Below are 16,114 nucleotides of genomic sequence, written 5' to 3' on the forward strand. Positions count from 1 at the left end.
GGAGGAGTCGCACAGTGGCAAGTGTCACAGTTGTTGATACATTAAACCAAATCTCCTGCAATGACACAAGAAATATTTTTAGCTTGCAAGCAAATGTTATCTTATGACTTACACTGTTACAGTTAATTTTTCTAGATATAACAAAGAAACTACTAAATATTCAGATACAAAGAGATCAATGCACAGTGGGCTTACTTCCAAATCTGGAAGAGGATTGATTTGTAGAGCAGTTGCCAGAGTAGCATCATACAGCCACTCAAGTTCCCCATCAAGGTGGATGGTCTGAAGGGCTGGGGCATGGCTCAGCAAGAAACGAAGTCGCTGGTCACTCACAACACCAGTTACTCTCAGGTGCAAGAGATGAGGATGTGCTGGCCCAGGAATTTGAAAATCAAGTTGTTCGTCACACTCCTCTAAAGTGTGTCGAGCCTGTGACAACATATGTGGAGTTGTGAGTTGTGTGCCACTTACCTATACATCTAAGTATTTCTTCAACCAACGCCACAATTTAGCTTGTATCTTATTAAGAAAAAACACCAATTTTTCTGCTAAAGTGAAATTTCTCATGTTGTAGAAATAGTTGGGTTCCAATGAAAAAAACATGTAAAAATAAATTGTGTAAAACTGAACCAAAGAAACTTGGCCTTTACTGTACATACTTCAACTAACCATCAGCCTTCACAATTATAAGGGAGATTTCTCAGTTTTTCGTATGTCATTTACTTGAAATAACAACAACTTAATGAGCCATGTTGGATCAATCTGTGCTCCCCAGGCACTGACTCGTCATCTGATATGAAGTGATACATTATGTAGCATTACATCATTCCCCAGAGAAAACTGAGAAGCCAGATTTCAGGTAAAATATCTGAGTGCCGGACAGTTAAAAAATGCCTCTGTCGTAAAGGTACATTTTGCTCGATGCGATTATCATGATCATCGCTGTACGATAATTATTCAATGATTATCGCTCTGTGGCTGCGCCTCGCACCCACAACTGACAGCTGGGATCACGGGAGCGCAGGGCGAGCAAGGGACGCTCGCCATTGACAGATCGTGGCCCAGCCAGGCCTGCGGTGATCTGGTTCGGGATTGGCCAGCGTGTCCAGCACTCAATCTCCTCCGATCCATTTCCTGATTGGCCAGCATGTCCAGCTCTGATCAGTCACGTGATTGGCTACCTGTGATCCAGCTGTAAAGTATATATATAACCGCTGTACTCAAATAAATCAGTTCCTGACCTGCCACCACGCTTTTCACTGCCCTTGCTGCCTAGGCTACAGCTCCACGATAGTAGTGGATGTATCATTTTGCTTCGAGCATCAGTGTCTGTGCGATTTTCGACGAGACAGCAGTCACGTGGCGAAAGTGTCTCAAAGAATGTATAGTGTCGCGAGAAAATGGTTTTCAGCAAACTGAGTAGAAAACGAAGGTGGTTAATCAAATATCTTCTAGCTGAAGAGATGGAAGATGAAGAAGTTATTTTCAAAATGTACGGGGGGAAAAGAATCAGTCACCTGGTTTTCCAACTTTATCGGCAACTTCTGCCCAGACGTCTTTTAGCCTTTGGTCCTTGTATTTGGGAAGTGAAAGCTGCCACAACAAGGGATGTTTTGCAACTTCCTCCACAAGGATCTCATCATCGGAAAACCTGGGAGCCATGATGACACACTCCTTCCAAGTCAAATGATCGTTTGCGACTGCGATTACATTCACCCCCTAGTCGTGCGGCTATTTGGGGCCAACAATGATCATTCACGACTGTAGCGTCAGTCGCTTGAAGCAAAACAGTCCCATTCAAAAACATTGAATTAGTGTTCTAGACAATCGTTTGACGATCATCGTTGAGCCATGAACAATCATCGCTGAGCGATAATCGCACCGAGCAAAATGTACCTTTAATTAAAGATGAATCATGTGTAGGATTTACATTTTTTTTTTTTTTTTTTGCATCATTGGAGACAAACTTTTGGCACAGAAAATTATATCACTTCTCCAGTGTTCTAGTGACATTGTACTTAGGGTCTCTTCCTATTTCTTGTGTGTAACAGAAACAATGACAGACACAATAGCAAACAAATATATAATGCATGCTAACTCATAGGATTAACGGATTACATGAGGCAACAGTTATTAATCCAATGGACAAACTTCTCAAAACATTTATAACAAGCACGAAGTACTACTTTAGTTATCACAGTTAGTTAGCAAATAATCCCATATATATTTTAATCATAATTTAAAGTTTGTGTGCAATAATACTTGTGAACTACATCAAAATGTTAAATTTGCATCTTGCCTAGGAAAATAATCCTCTTTGCATTACCTCTCTCTGCAGTCTCATCATCAATACATCATTCAAAACATGTAATTTGTTTTCAAATATGTTATCTAACCCATGTGAGTTTGTTATTTCAACCTACCTCAACTTATCTAACCCATGTGAGTTTGTTATTTCAACCTATCTTCAACAGGTAAGGCATGAAACTGTTGTAGCAAAAAGTTCAAATATCACAAAAAATAAAAATACAAAGAATTTCTAGTGATTCCATTTTAGCTATTCTGTTAAACAAAAAATGCTAAACTTATTAGCATTATTATAGTATTAATGACATCAAAGCTGTATATTAAACATTTCATCAAATCAATGTTAATACTTAACAAGATGAGTGTGTCACACAGTGGGAACGCCAACACCTTAACAGACCTTTTGTTTCATAAGAAACTTCTTACCATGTCAGGGCGTTCTCCCTCCACCTAGCAGTACCACAGTAACATCATGTATGAAATAATATTTCACTACATATAAACATGATTAAAATGAATTAATATTTTTTTTTGTTTTGTTAGCCACATACAACTTATTAAAAAAACATCTAAATGACACTTTCCTAATATTCACCATACAACACCTGCAGCTTTCTCAACTTTCATTTCTCTCACTGCCTCTTCATCATTCTTAATCAGGAGCTCATTACTTCTCCTAGCATACAAGTAAATATATGAATACTTATCATTTACCTCTTATCACATTGATATCTGTACTTTAGATATGTATGAATCTGTGATAATCTTTTAAGAACAAACCCTGAATAATGTAAATATTATAGCTGATGTAAACCAGCACTTACATGAACACTGGTATGAAGATATGTTTGCAGACACTGAGGTCTACTTGTATGCACACATGAATATATGTACACCAAAACTCTACCAACAGTTGATGAGATTAATACTAACCTTGTAGTCTCCTGAGAACAGAAGGGTGACTAAGTTAGGACAACAGCTTGCCACAACATTGTGTATCTGCAAAGACAAAATACAATATAGGATATGGATATGAAGAAAACTAACTGTAAAATGAAAGAATAAAAGAAAAAACTATCAAGTTCTATTAAATTTGAAACATAAAACAACTCAAATCATTCCTTTTTCATCTTTGACTCTCACTGTGATGAAGTGAGGTGAGGACATTTAATACCCAGACAGAACATATAGCCAAGCTATTTATAAGGTTCTTAAAATTTGCATTACATCTCTTGGCTTATGTAGGCAACATTTACTTTTCTCAAAACAAATTTACAAAACCTTCAAAATCTCTAGTGACTAACAAACATATAAAAAATGAAGACATCTTTCTCATGCAAATCAATGCAACAACAATGAGTAATGACCATTCCTTTCAGTGGGTTCAGACTATGATTGTAATTTCAAATACATAACTTTTCTTAAATCATGATGAAGGATATTTACCGGAGCAACCACAAACCAGTCATCTGCCAGGTGAAGTGATAGACAGGTGAGATATTCACCACAAGCTTCCAACATTGCCTTGCCTAGATTATAGAAGCACTGGTCATAAAAATTGACTTCCAATTTCTTCAGCTGTAAAAATAAGAGAAATGTGTTCAGAATTCATTCCCACAATTCTAATACTCGTAATAAAATTTGTAAAACAAAGAATAAAGAGTAAAGAAAGTAGGTGGTATATACAAGCCTGAGCCTGAAAAGCTCTGCTTTAAGAAGGCTAACTACAGTCACACTATGTATATATGTATATACCTCTATATTGTAACTGTTAGTTATTAATAATTGTTCAATGTTCAAATGTTCAAATGAAGCTGAAGATGTAGATAGGAAAGGAAAATGGATGGATAGGGTAAAGGAATACATATTTGAAAGAGATGCAAGTAGAAGCCAGGAAAAAATATTTGAAAAGGGAGAGGTGCAGGCTCTTCTGGCATAGCCACACCATTGGAGGATACTCCTGCGGGGACACAGCTGAAAGCCTGCTTGGCTGAATGAATGAATAACTGATATATAACAAGAAAAAACTAAAAAAAATGGATAGGGAAGATCTGTGTATGTGGAATGAAAGAATGTCGAGAGGGCATGGGAAAAAACTAAAAATGGCCACTTATAGGAGAGATGTGAAAAAATATAGCTTCCCTCATAGAAGGGTGGAAGCATGGAATAGTTTAGACGTGGAAGTGGTCAACGCAAGGAATATTCATGATTTTAAGAAAAAGCTGGACATTAATAGATATGGAGACGGGACAACACGAGCATAGCTCTTTTCCCGTATGTTACAATTAGGTAAATACAATTAGGTAAATACACACACACACACACACACACCTACAAGCATTCTTTCATATTTGTGATTCTAACCAACCGCATTTCCATGTCAGGTGACATTAGCAACAATGGAGTGCCACACTCTTTGTGCCACATCCAATGTTGTTCTTGGTTAAATACGTGGTAGGGTCACCACAGTCTCTTATTGGTTATTCAAGACTACCCTGTATTTCTACAGGGTATTGCTCCATCTGCCACCCACAAGATGCACCAAGTGTGAGTTTTCTCTCCTCTCACACACCAGGAAAACAAGGCCACAACCCCTCAAATTACATCCCATACCTATTTGTTGCTAGGTGAACAGGAGCTACACATTAAGAGGCTTGCCCATTTGCCTCACCTCGTCTGGGCTTGAACGTGGGTTTTCTTGGTTGTGAGCCGAATGTGCTAACTACCACTACACGGTATATTTGAGATATTAAGGACACTAACTTACAATAAAATCAAATACTCAAAATAAAGAAAATAGTCAATGAATGAAAAGAGAAACAAAGTTTACCTTTGTAAGAGATGAAAGAATTGAAACTTCAGGTTCCTCAAGTAAGTCCTGGAAAATGAAATCAAGTCGTAGATGTTCCAGGTCTGGGCAGAGGCAAGTTGTTATCAAGTCATAGGTGATGGGATTGAAGAGCCAAAAATTCTTCAAATTAAAGTTGACATCCCGCAGTGTCATTTCAGGTTGAGACACTTGCAACAACTGTTCCCCATCTGCTGTACTCAACTGCTCTTTTACATAGTTGAACAACTCTGTCCGAGACTCAAACAATAGAGAGTCAGAATTACAATTAAAAGCACAATGATGTAGCCATGAAAGATTTTTCACAGAATCCAAAATCTTCCAGCAACCTTTACCAGTAATTCTAGTACCTGATATATCCAGGCAATCGAGTCCTTCACACTTGGCTATTTCATCACAGTCCTCATCTGATAGTTTTTCAGAACCTCTCACAGACAACTCACGTAAATTGGGGCAGTTTTGGGAAAGCCCATTAATCATTTCTGGAGTACAAATAAACTGGATTTTTAGGACCACAAGATGAGGCAATTGCATTAACTTTACATTAAGATTTTCAAAAATTTGTGACCTCCAATAACATGGCCGACCAATTATGAGTTTTTCTAACTTCACTGCATGATGGAGTTGATCAACCAAAACCTGAAAACAATAATCCATAATGAGAGAGAACTCTTCATTCAATGACTGCATTACAGAAAAATTCTTAAATCTTTTTCATACCAAGAATTCTTCAATAATATAGGTAAGTTTTCCTAAGACAGCAATGAAGAGTTACCTGGCACATCTCATATTCTGAAAACATTTTTCTTTCTCCAAAATCTAATTCCCTTAAACTTGCATTCAGGAAAAGTACAAGAACACTCTGAATGGTATGGCGGCACCATTTCTCCTTCATATAAACAGGGTCAAGGCACAAGCTGATGGATGTGAAGAGTGATCTATGCAGAGTGACGTGGGAGTGAGAGGTCAATGCTTGACCAATGTCTTGGCACAACAACTCCAACTCTGCAAAATAATTAGATCACATATTGATTAATATACAAAAACAAATTAAAATACTTTTAACAAAAAGAAAAATGTAATGCATACAACTAATACCATGAAGAATTTACATTCTGGGGAAATTTTCTGTAAAGACATCGTGTTATGCTGAGAGAGAGAGAGAGAGAGAGAGAGAGAGAGAGAGAGAGAGAGAGAGAGAGAGAGAGAGAGAGAGAGAGAGAGAAATGGGCCATGCAAATATATAGGATACTTTATGAATGGAGAATGGAACCATACAAGTAGCATCTATTTGAATAATCACTTCACTTACACTTGATATTATGAAATTGGTCAATACATCAAATATTTACAAAAACATTAAAATCTATATTACTAGTTATTATGATTATATTTTATAAACTCTACACACACACATTCATACCTCACCTTCATGCTTTTTTCTCTTTTCCTCTTCATTTTGTGATGGTGGAGTGAGCAGTGCCTCTAGTACTTGTTCTGCCTGAGGTACTGCATGTCCGTTGGTCTCTGATAACTCTGGCTTGAGAGTCTCCTCCTTTTCCTCCCCTTCTTTGGTTACATTCTGGCTCTGGACATCTTTTTCATCACTTTTTTTCTCATTATTTTTATCCAAGTTCTTTTTATTTGCAAGTTTTTGGCCAGCAAGTATTCCTTTTTTCTTACTGGTACTACAACGATTCAAACATTTAGTAATTTCAATGAATAACTGTCCTATTCTTTGAACACACAGAGTACTGAGGGTTTCCACACCTTTATGAAATGGCATCTTCCTGAAAGAAAAAAAAAAACATTACTACAGCACAGCTATAATTAATATTTTCACATTGAAAGTTAGTGGTATGTATCATAATTCAAATAAAGTTTGTATATAGTATTATTGAAGTATATAAATTGTGTTAAGTGTCATATTCCTCTGAATGTGTAGAATATAAGGGTTAAGAAGTTGCTAATCAAAACTGTAACAAATGTTCCCTTCCCCAAAGCTGACTGTCAGGCATGGGTGTGTCTCATGAAAGGCAGCTGGTCATCACATCATTATCAATGTAATTCTGAATAAAGTAACTCAAGACTTGATTGGTGACGTTTGCACACTAAGATGTACATGTACATGGAAACTTTTTTTTATTCTACAGATAACACGTTCAACTACAGAACAAATCCACATAGCCTAAAGGATCCACACACACAATCTTATAATCCCTTTCCTCACTGTACTACATGACAATTCCCCACGTTCAAGTACGCGCCACCCTACACCTGTCCTGTTCCTTCCTGTGTGCTGACTGGTGAGGTGTCAAGACAAGACTGACAACACTCTCCAGCCCACCCTCACTTCATCCTGTTATTCATCCCTTAAAGCCGCGCCTCATTACACCGTATACTTGACAGCTTTTCACCTACATGCCAGATGCATACCACACCTATTACCTTCCCCGTGTGATGGCTGGTGGAGTGATGACACACCACATACTCACCCTCAGTCACTTGTACACAACGCGCCTCTCACCGACCGAGACTTCTCACGCTCAGCTCCCTTCCAAAGAGTCCCACCTCCACCTCCAATTGTGACCAAATAAGGAGATGAGATAGGTCGGTTGCTTTGACTCCTTCTCCACATTATTCGCATTAATACTCCTACAGTAGCTTATGTCCACTACACAAAGACGTATGCATATAGAACTATCACGGGACGTTATTTCACGAGGTATTACTTGAGACTTATGTAAGATTATTGTTATCCCGTAAAGAGTAGAGTACACAAATAATATACTCTTATTCCATTACCAGCCCCCCCTATTCTCTCTCTCTCTCTCTCTCTCTCTCTCTTGGGTGATAGTTTTTTTTTTTCATAGCATAAATTGGAATATCCAGGAAGTAATTTGTCGTAAGAGAGAGAGAGAGAGAGAGAGAGAGAGAGAGAGAGAATTTAATTAAAAAATATTGATTTTTTTGTTCGTTTATTTACACTAATCATGTTTCGTAGTTTATGAGTATCTACATATATAATATGAGCTATATTCATCACATTGCTTACCAGTCCCATAACATAAGAACTGATCACTTCCGAGCCCACAGATCCATCAAATCAAGGTAAATAGAAAATTCTTTTTGCCCTGCATCAAATAACATAACCCACCGGCATCACCGCACATATATATGACATAAAAGCTAGGTATAGGTCTGCCCGCTAAATCTATCAAATAACCACATATATGAGAGCTGTCACACGTCCCATTAGAGTAGACCCATCACGTAACCAGCTACCTAGGTAAAAGTCTGTCACATGTAGGTAGTCCCATCACATATTGCGCTAGATGCATCGCAATAATCTGCACGTAGACTCATATCTGTCACCACACTGTAGTAGAGCTGGACAGGAACCGATTCCACCGGTTCCACCAGGAACCGTTGGGAACCGGTTCCAATTCTTGGAACTGGTTCCGCTTTAACGGTTCCACATGAATACAAATGGTAGGTACGCATGAGTTACAAATAACAAAAAGTGTGCTATATAGTGCTTATTTATAAGAATGTTATCATTACTATAATTTAGGAATCCTTGCAAATGCCAGTATCTACAGATGAACGAAGTAGAGTATAATACAATCATGTGTACTGCAGGCAGGCTTGTATCCATTATTCAAAGATATTGCACGAATAATATATGAAAAGTTCGTCCATACTGGTCATTGGCCAATAACAGGCACCGATTTAGTGTTGCCATATCACCATCATTTCTTTGTGCTCTTTGTCCTATGACGTCATAACATGGTGTGTGTGTGTGTGTGTGTGTGTGTGTGTGTGTGTGTGTGTGTGTATATATATATATATATATATATATATATATATATATATATATATATATATATATATATATATATATATATATGTGTGTGTGTGTGTGTGTGTGTGTGTGTGTGTGTGTGTGTGTGTGTGTATATATATATATATATATATATATATATATATATATATATATATATATATATATATATATATATATATATATATATATATATATATATATATATATATATATATATATATATATATATATATATATATATATATATATATATATATATATATTGGTGCACACCCGCCCCCAAAAAAAAAAAAAAAACTTAAAACACTCAAAACTAAAATGAAACACATTCAAAACACCACGCAGCACCTCAAAATGTCGCCAAATACATCTAAACCTCACTAGAAATACCCAGTATACGTCAATATCGCCTCGAACTATCCATATGCAAACACAAACCACTTACAACACTCAAAACTAGCCCAAAACACACTTATAAAACAAAACAACACCTCAAAAGGCACCAAAACACACACAACACTCTCTAGGAACACCACTATATACGCCAAAATCACCCCCACACGCCCCCAAACACTCAGAACCAACATAAAACACACTTAAAACACTATGCAACGCCTTAAAATGCACCAAGACACATCTAGAACTCACTAGAAATACCCAATATAAACCAAAATCACCCCCACACACCCAAACCACTTACAACACTCAATATCACCACATACCACACTCAAAAAATGTCCCCAAAGACACCTAAAACTCACTAGAAACATCCAATATGTACCCACACACATCCAAAAGACTCCTAATACACACCCTCACAGCTTAAAACCCTCAAAATTAACCCAAAAACACACTCAAAACACCACACAACCCCTCAAAATGCTCCCAAAACACACTCAAAACATGTAAATACTGAAACACATCTCAATCCACATATTCAAGGTACGTAATATATACCTAAAAGGCCTAAAACACACTGAAAACACACAAAATGCACCAAAAACATACTCATAACACCCTGCAACACTACTGAACACACTTGAAACACCCCAAATATACCCCAACACCAACAGTATGCATTATAAAGAACGTTAAGAACAAAAGGGACACTTACACCTTGGCTCCTTCTCCTATTCCGCTTCTATTTCTCATTTCTTCTTCATCCTTCTCCATTGTTTGAGCGAAAAACACTTCAAACACAACGAAACATTTATAGAAACCATAAAAACATACCATGAAAGCATAATATTACCGTTAGGAAATATTTGAAAAAAAAAGTATTTGACCCTGCAGGCTGCCGGTGAGAGGGTGATCGCTGGGGGACTGCGGGGGGAGGCGGCCCGGAGGCAACAGCGGATGGCGGACCTCCATATGTTGTCTTTATCATCTCACCAAACCAAAATTAAGCCATATAGGGAACTTTTGACTATGGAATATGAAATGATAGACTAGTAGCTGCATTCTGACACGTGTGTGTGTTTCACTGTTTGATCTGCTGCAGTCTCTGACGAGACAGACAGACGTTACCCTACGGAATGAGCTCAGAGCTCATTATTTCCGATCTTCGGATAGGCCTGAGACCAGGCACACACCACACACCGGGACAACAAGGTCACAACTCCTCGATTTACATCCCGTACCTACTCACTGCTAGGTGAACAGGGACTACACGTGAAAGGAGACACACCCAAATATCTCCACCCGGCCGGGGAATCGAACTCCGGTCCTCTGGCTTGTGAAGCCAGCGCTCTAACCACTGAGCTACCGGGCGTGTGTTGTGTCTGTGTGTGTGTGTGTGTGTGTAATTCACCACCACGGTTGTCTGCTGGTCACCCAGCCAGCCTTTCCCTTTATGGAGTGAGCTCAGAGCTCATGGACCGATCTTCAGGTAGGGCTGAGACCACAACACGCTCCACACACACTGCGTAGTGTAGTGGTTAGCACGCTTGACTCACAATCGAGAGGGCCGGGTTCGAGTCCCGGAAAGCGGCGAGGCAAATGGGCAAGCCTCTTAATGTGTGGCCCCTGTTCACCTAGCAGTAAATAGGTACAGGATGTATGTGTGTGTGTGTGTGTGTGTGTGTGTGTAGACATGTCCTGTATATGTGTTGGGGTGTTTTGAGTGTGTTTATGAGTGTTTTAGGTATATATGAATGTTTTTTTTTAGTTTTCATGGCTGTGTGTGGATGTGTATGGGTTAGTATAGCCCACCGCCACCTCCACTGTTACCATCACCGCCACTGCAAAACCACTACTGCTGTTTTAACCAGTAACAGGAGGTATGTCTGTGAAGTCACTGCGTGTGTATAATTGTATGAATGTCTATGAAAACTATCTATTACTAAATCTATCATCAATGAGATACTATACTTGTAAAAAATATCACATTTTTTTTTTCGGTAAGGCCTATAGCGCCTGTAGGCACACTTGAAGAGTGTATGGAAAGCGCTGTTCAGCTTCCTCCCATTAGTGGTGCAGGCAATTTTATTTATAGTGGTACCCATATTAGGTCCCATATCACCCCTGAAGCTCATCTTGGGTGTAACCAAAGATTCTAGAGTATAAGGATATACGGATTCAATGAGCGGGCTGGAGGAATTGATTATGGAGCTTAACTTCCAAAAGATGGAGCGCGGGTCACAGGTAGTAACGGGGTGAGGGATGGGGTGTCCATTAGCGGGGGAGAATGAGCGCCGTTACAAGATTCAAACAGTCAGTCAATCATGGGAAGGAGCGCAAGGCACATCAGCCATCGCCCGCCTCCTCCTGGGCCACACCACGCTCAATGCTCAGTTGCACCGCCTACGTCTGTCTTGTGACCCCTTCTGCCCTTGGTGTAGGACTACCCCTGAGGCCATGGAACATTTCCTGCTTCAATGCCTGCCCACTCAACATACTGCACTACGCTCTCGGCTCTCCGCCCTGGCCATCACAACACTCAACCTGCCCACCCTCCTGGTGGCCTCAGGCGTCCACCCCTCCTGGCAGCCTGCTGTCCTTCGCCTTACTTATGCCTTCTTGAGCAAGGCCGGCTAGCTACCACGCCTGTGATAACCACACAGGACTACCCCAGGGCTCATAAAGATCTATGGATCCTTATGAGCCCTGGGGTAGCCCTGTGTGGGTATTACAGGCGTGGTAGCTGGCCGGTCTTCCTCAAGAAGGCACAAGTAAGGCGAAGGACAGCAGGTTGCCAGGATGGGTGGACACTGAGGCCGCCAGGAGGGTGGGTGGGCATGTCCAGTGTTATGATGGCCAGCCTGGGCAGAGAGCTGGGAGTGTAATGCAGTATGTTGAGAGTGGAAGAGTGGACACTGAAGCAGGAAATGTTCCATGGTATCAGGGTAGTCCTACACCAAGGGCAGAAGGGGTCACGAGACAGACGTAGGCCGTGCAAGTGAGGAGTATGGTGTGGCCCAGGCGGAGGTGGGCAGAAAATGCAGATATATATACGAGTATATAATATATATATATATATATATATATATATATATATATATATATATATATATATATATATATATATATATATATATATATATATATATATATATATATATATATATATATATATATATATATATATATATATATATATATATAAACATGTTTTATTTGCCTTATAAGTTCATAACCCCGAGAGAATGCAGGGAAATATAAGGGGTGAGGAGATGGCATGGGAGAAATCTTAAGCTACTAAAAAAGTTTTCTATGAAAGTACTCGCTTCTAACAGATGACAACACCGTCACTGTCCTCCAGACTTTTAACCTACACCACAACTTCCTCTCTGTATATTCCTTGGGTGTAACCAAGATGTATTAGACTAAGAGGAGAACGCACTTCGGCATTATTGGAACCGCTGACGTCACCATGTGTATTGTTTACGTCTAGTGTTGTGGTGGTGTGTTCACGTGTGGCAGATTTTATCAGCAATTGTGTACTTTTCATGGGCTTTGTATTACGTTATTAATAGTTAAATGGGTAAAGCAAGAGTGTGCGCTGTATTTGGATGTACACCTGGTAAGGACAGCAACCTAAGATACCATAAATTCCCATCTAATGATAACCTTGCTAGACAGTGGATCCATAAGTGTTTCCGTTCAGACCATATTAATATTAAGTATGCTGTGGTTTGTGAACGACATTTTAGTGCAGCCCAGATTGAACGAAATCTGAAGTACGAGCTTTTAAATTTGCTGGTTCCACGAACTGTGAGAAATTTAAAACAGGATGCAATTCCTGATCAGAATCTGCCATCACGAGGACACAGATGCCAGGGAATCGGCCATCCACCAGCATTTAAAGGTAAGAAACTGTGTATTTTGTAAGTGGTGGTGGTGTTTGTAGTAAATAAGTGGTGGTGGTGGTAATACTAGGTTCTAGTAAAGTAAGTGGTGGTGGTTCTAGTCTAATACATCTTGGTTCTAGTGAAGAATGTGGTATGGTAGTGGTTCTAGTAAAGTAAGTGGTATGTGCTATGCTTGTGAAACGATCACAGTAGATGCTGGTGAAGCTAATACTAAGTTGGAGGTGCAAATATTGTAAGTATGTGGTGGTAGTTTAAATTAAAACATATGGTAGAGGTGGTGGCATATCCCCATATTTTCTTGCAAATCACTAAGACACGTAAAATACAGTTAGTGGCATTATATCTACTAAACTTAGTAACCAAGATGCTAAAAGATAACCACTCAAATAAAAGAAATATGCGGAACACCTATATTCCACAATTAAAATCTGTCCTAGTTGGTTGACATGCTGACGTCACGATTCTGGGTTTTAAAAGCCTCCCGCGCTACGTCAATGATTTCAAGACTGAAGTGCGTTCACCTCTTAGTCTAGTACATCTTGGGTGTAACCACCTAGAACCTGGGTATCATGGTGACATGTAGGTAACATTAATTAAACCACTCGACAAATGGCAAAGTGTTCAAGGCTATACGTGGTGGGATTCGAACCTACGCGTGGACGTCTGCCCGATCCCACGCTTACCACCTTATCCACTGTGCCCCCGCCTCCCATAATGATTTACTGGTTATTGTGACATCTTTCTCTTCGTTATCGTGTCCAGCTTAGATTTGTTAAAGCAGTATAATATATCAAATTGTATCTAGTTGTACATCGAGTGTTGGCAGCTCCCGCAGGACAAGAAACGAGGTGCTTAAAAGGCAGACTATTTTAATTTCTCTCATTCTCTATTTCTATCGATAGATTATTGATGAATTCCTTGACTGAGACCAATTTAATCAGAGTTGTGATTTATGTGTATATATTCATTTTGCACAGTAAATATTTCAATAATATTATGTATGTAAATAAAACTATAAAAGTGTGCATGAGTTCAGTCTTGCGTAATGTGATGTGAATGTTTTCCCTCTTCATGTATATGACCAATACGTAGTGATGCTACATAGCCACCCTGAGGGCTTGTGAGTTATCCCTCCCTCCCCCATGCCCTGACAAATGTCAATAGTTTTGAGATAGGAGTAAGATCCTTGTGTGAGTGAAGCGTGTATGAGAACCTGAGTGTGTATATGTTAATATTTGAAAATAAACATAAAAAAAAATAAATAAATAAATAAACAAAAAATAATTGTTTGTAGAAATCAAGAAAATTTTAATCTTAAAAGAATGAATAAATCAAAGAAAAATGACCTAATACCCATGCTAGGATGATGACCCATCCGCCCCCCCAAAAAAAAAAAAAAAAAAAGACACGTCATAAGAGCTAAGCCTGCCGAAATGAGAGTGAGATCCGTGACCGTTATTGTCATGGTTAAATAAAAAATAAAAAATAATGATAATAATTTGTCTACACACACATAATCCATTATTTGCTGATTATATATATCACCATGTAACAATTTTTTACAAAAGTTTTGTTTATATTAATCTTTATACTGGTTATTAATATATTTTTTCCGGCCATTCCAAAAATGTAATTATTTTTTCTGTATCATCGACCGTTACAAAAATACGAGGTCTGTTAGAAAAGTAACCGGCCTTATTTCTTGGGAAAAATTTTTGCTTGGTTTGCAAGGGGGATACACAAAGTATTCATGTTTCCTTTGCTTATGGGACAGCAGAGCTGATGATGATCATTATAAGAAAGTTCATTGGCCCCCACGAATGGAACTGCAGCCGGGAATGTTAAATGTTCACAGAGAGCCCCTAGTAGATTCCAACAAAGTTTTATTGCCCCCACTTCACATTAAACTAGGATTGATTAAACAGTTTGTGAAAGCCTTGGATTTTGGAGGAGAAGCTTTTCAGGAAATTCGCCTTATGTTTCCAAAACTATCTGAGGCTAAGATAAAGGGTGGTATATTCGTTGGACCCCAGGTAAACACAATGTTGAAGTCGGAGAAACTGGAAAGAGCGATGACAAAAATTGAAAAAGAAGCCTGGTGTGCATTTCGTGATGTAGTCCATGGATTCCTAGGAAATAACAAAGATCCTAATTACAAACAACTGGTAGCAAAACTTATTGAGAACTTCAGGAAGCTTGGTTGTCGTATGTCCTTGAAAATTCATTTTTTGCATTCTCACCTTGATTTCTTCCCAGAAAATTTGGGTGATGTCAGTGAAGAGCAGGGTGAAAGATTTCACCAGGACATAGCAACTATGGAAAGAAGATATCAAGGACGATGGAATACTGCTATGATGGGAGATTATATATGGTCTCTAATGAGAGAAGATGAAAATATGCACTCTAGAAAATCTCGATCGTCCAAGCACTTCTGATCATAAAAGAGGAGTTATCAAAGTATTTACAATGCAGAGCTGTATAATGTCTTTTGTTCTAATATTGTACTGCCTATATAATTTTCAATATATGAAAAAAATAATAAATGTTCTTTAATTATCCTTAAAAGAGGGAAAGAGAAATTGCATACATAACAAGAAAATATTGAATTTAGAATAAGTTAAAAACTATGGATGTTACAGCAAAACTAATGTGATTTTTAAGTTCAGTAGCACAAAATACATATATAAACATAAAAAAATACATATAAACAAAACATGTGTTACATGGTATATACACTAACTTTCTATCGAATCATAACGTTTTTTTTTTTTTTCCAGGCACCAAGGATTTTTCTCGAACTTT

General features: G+C 38.6%; 1 protein-coding gene across 4 annotated transcripts in view; it reads right to left on the minus strand.

The window, feature by feature from the left end:
- Nucleotides 1-8,516, minus strand: part of LOC123515025 — an 8,862-nt gene extending 346 nt beyond the window's left edge. Inside the window, exons 1-9 of one of the 4 annotated variants that reach the window (XM_045273395.1) lie at nt 8,441-8,516; nt 6,584-6,945; nt 5,931-6,160; nt 5,138-5,794; nt 3,754-3,885; nt 3,241-3,306; nt 2,734-2,757; nt 196-429; nt 1-55 (exon numbers count right to left, since the gene is read on the minus strand). The exon at nt 1-55 is cut by the window's left edge and continues 346 nt beyond it. In XM_045273395.1, coding sequence (XP_045129330.1) covers nt 1-55; nt 196-429; nt 2,734-2,757; nt 3,241-3,306; nt 3,754-3,885; nt 5,138-5,794; nt 5,931-6,160; nt 6,584-6,945; nt 8,441-8,496 — 1,816 coding nt within the window. In that variant the 5' untranslated portion in view covers nt 8,497-8,516. Of the gene's footprint in view, nt 56-195; nt 430-2,733; nt 2,758-3,240; nt 3,307-3,753; nt 3,886-5,137; nt 5,795-5,930; nt 6,161-6,583; nt 6,946-7,603; nt 7,905-8,440 lie in introns of those variants that run through there. The other 3 variants (XM_045273396.1, XM_045273399.1, XM_045273397.1) reach the window with 3 other exon arrangements.
- Nucleotides 8,517-16,114: the final 7,598 nt, after the last annotated feature.

The sequence above is a fragment of the Portunus trituberculatus genome, chromosome 38, assembly GCF_017591435.1.
Source record: "Portunus trituberculatus isolate SZX2019 chromosome 38, ASM1759143v1, whole genome shotgun sequence".
Classification (NCBI taxonomy): Eukaryota; Metazoa; Arthropoda; class Malacostraca; order Decapoda; family Portunidae; genus Portunus; species Portunus trituberculatus.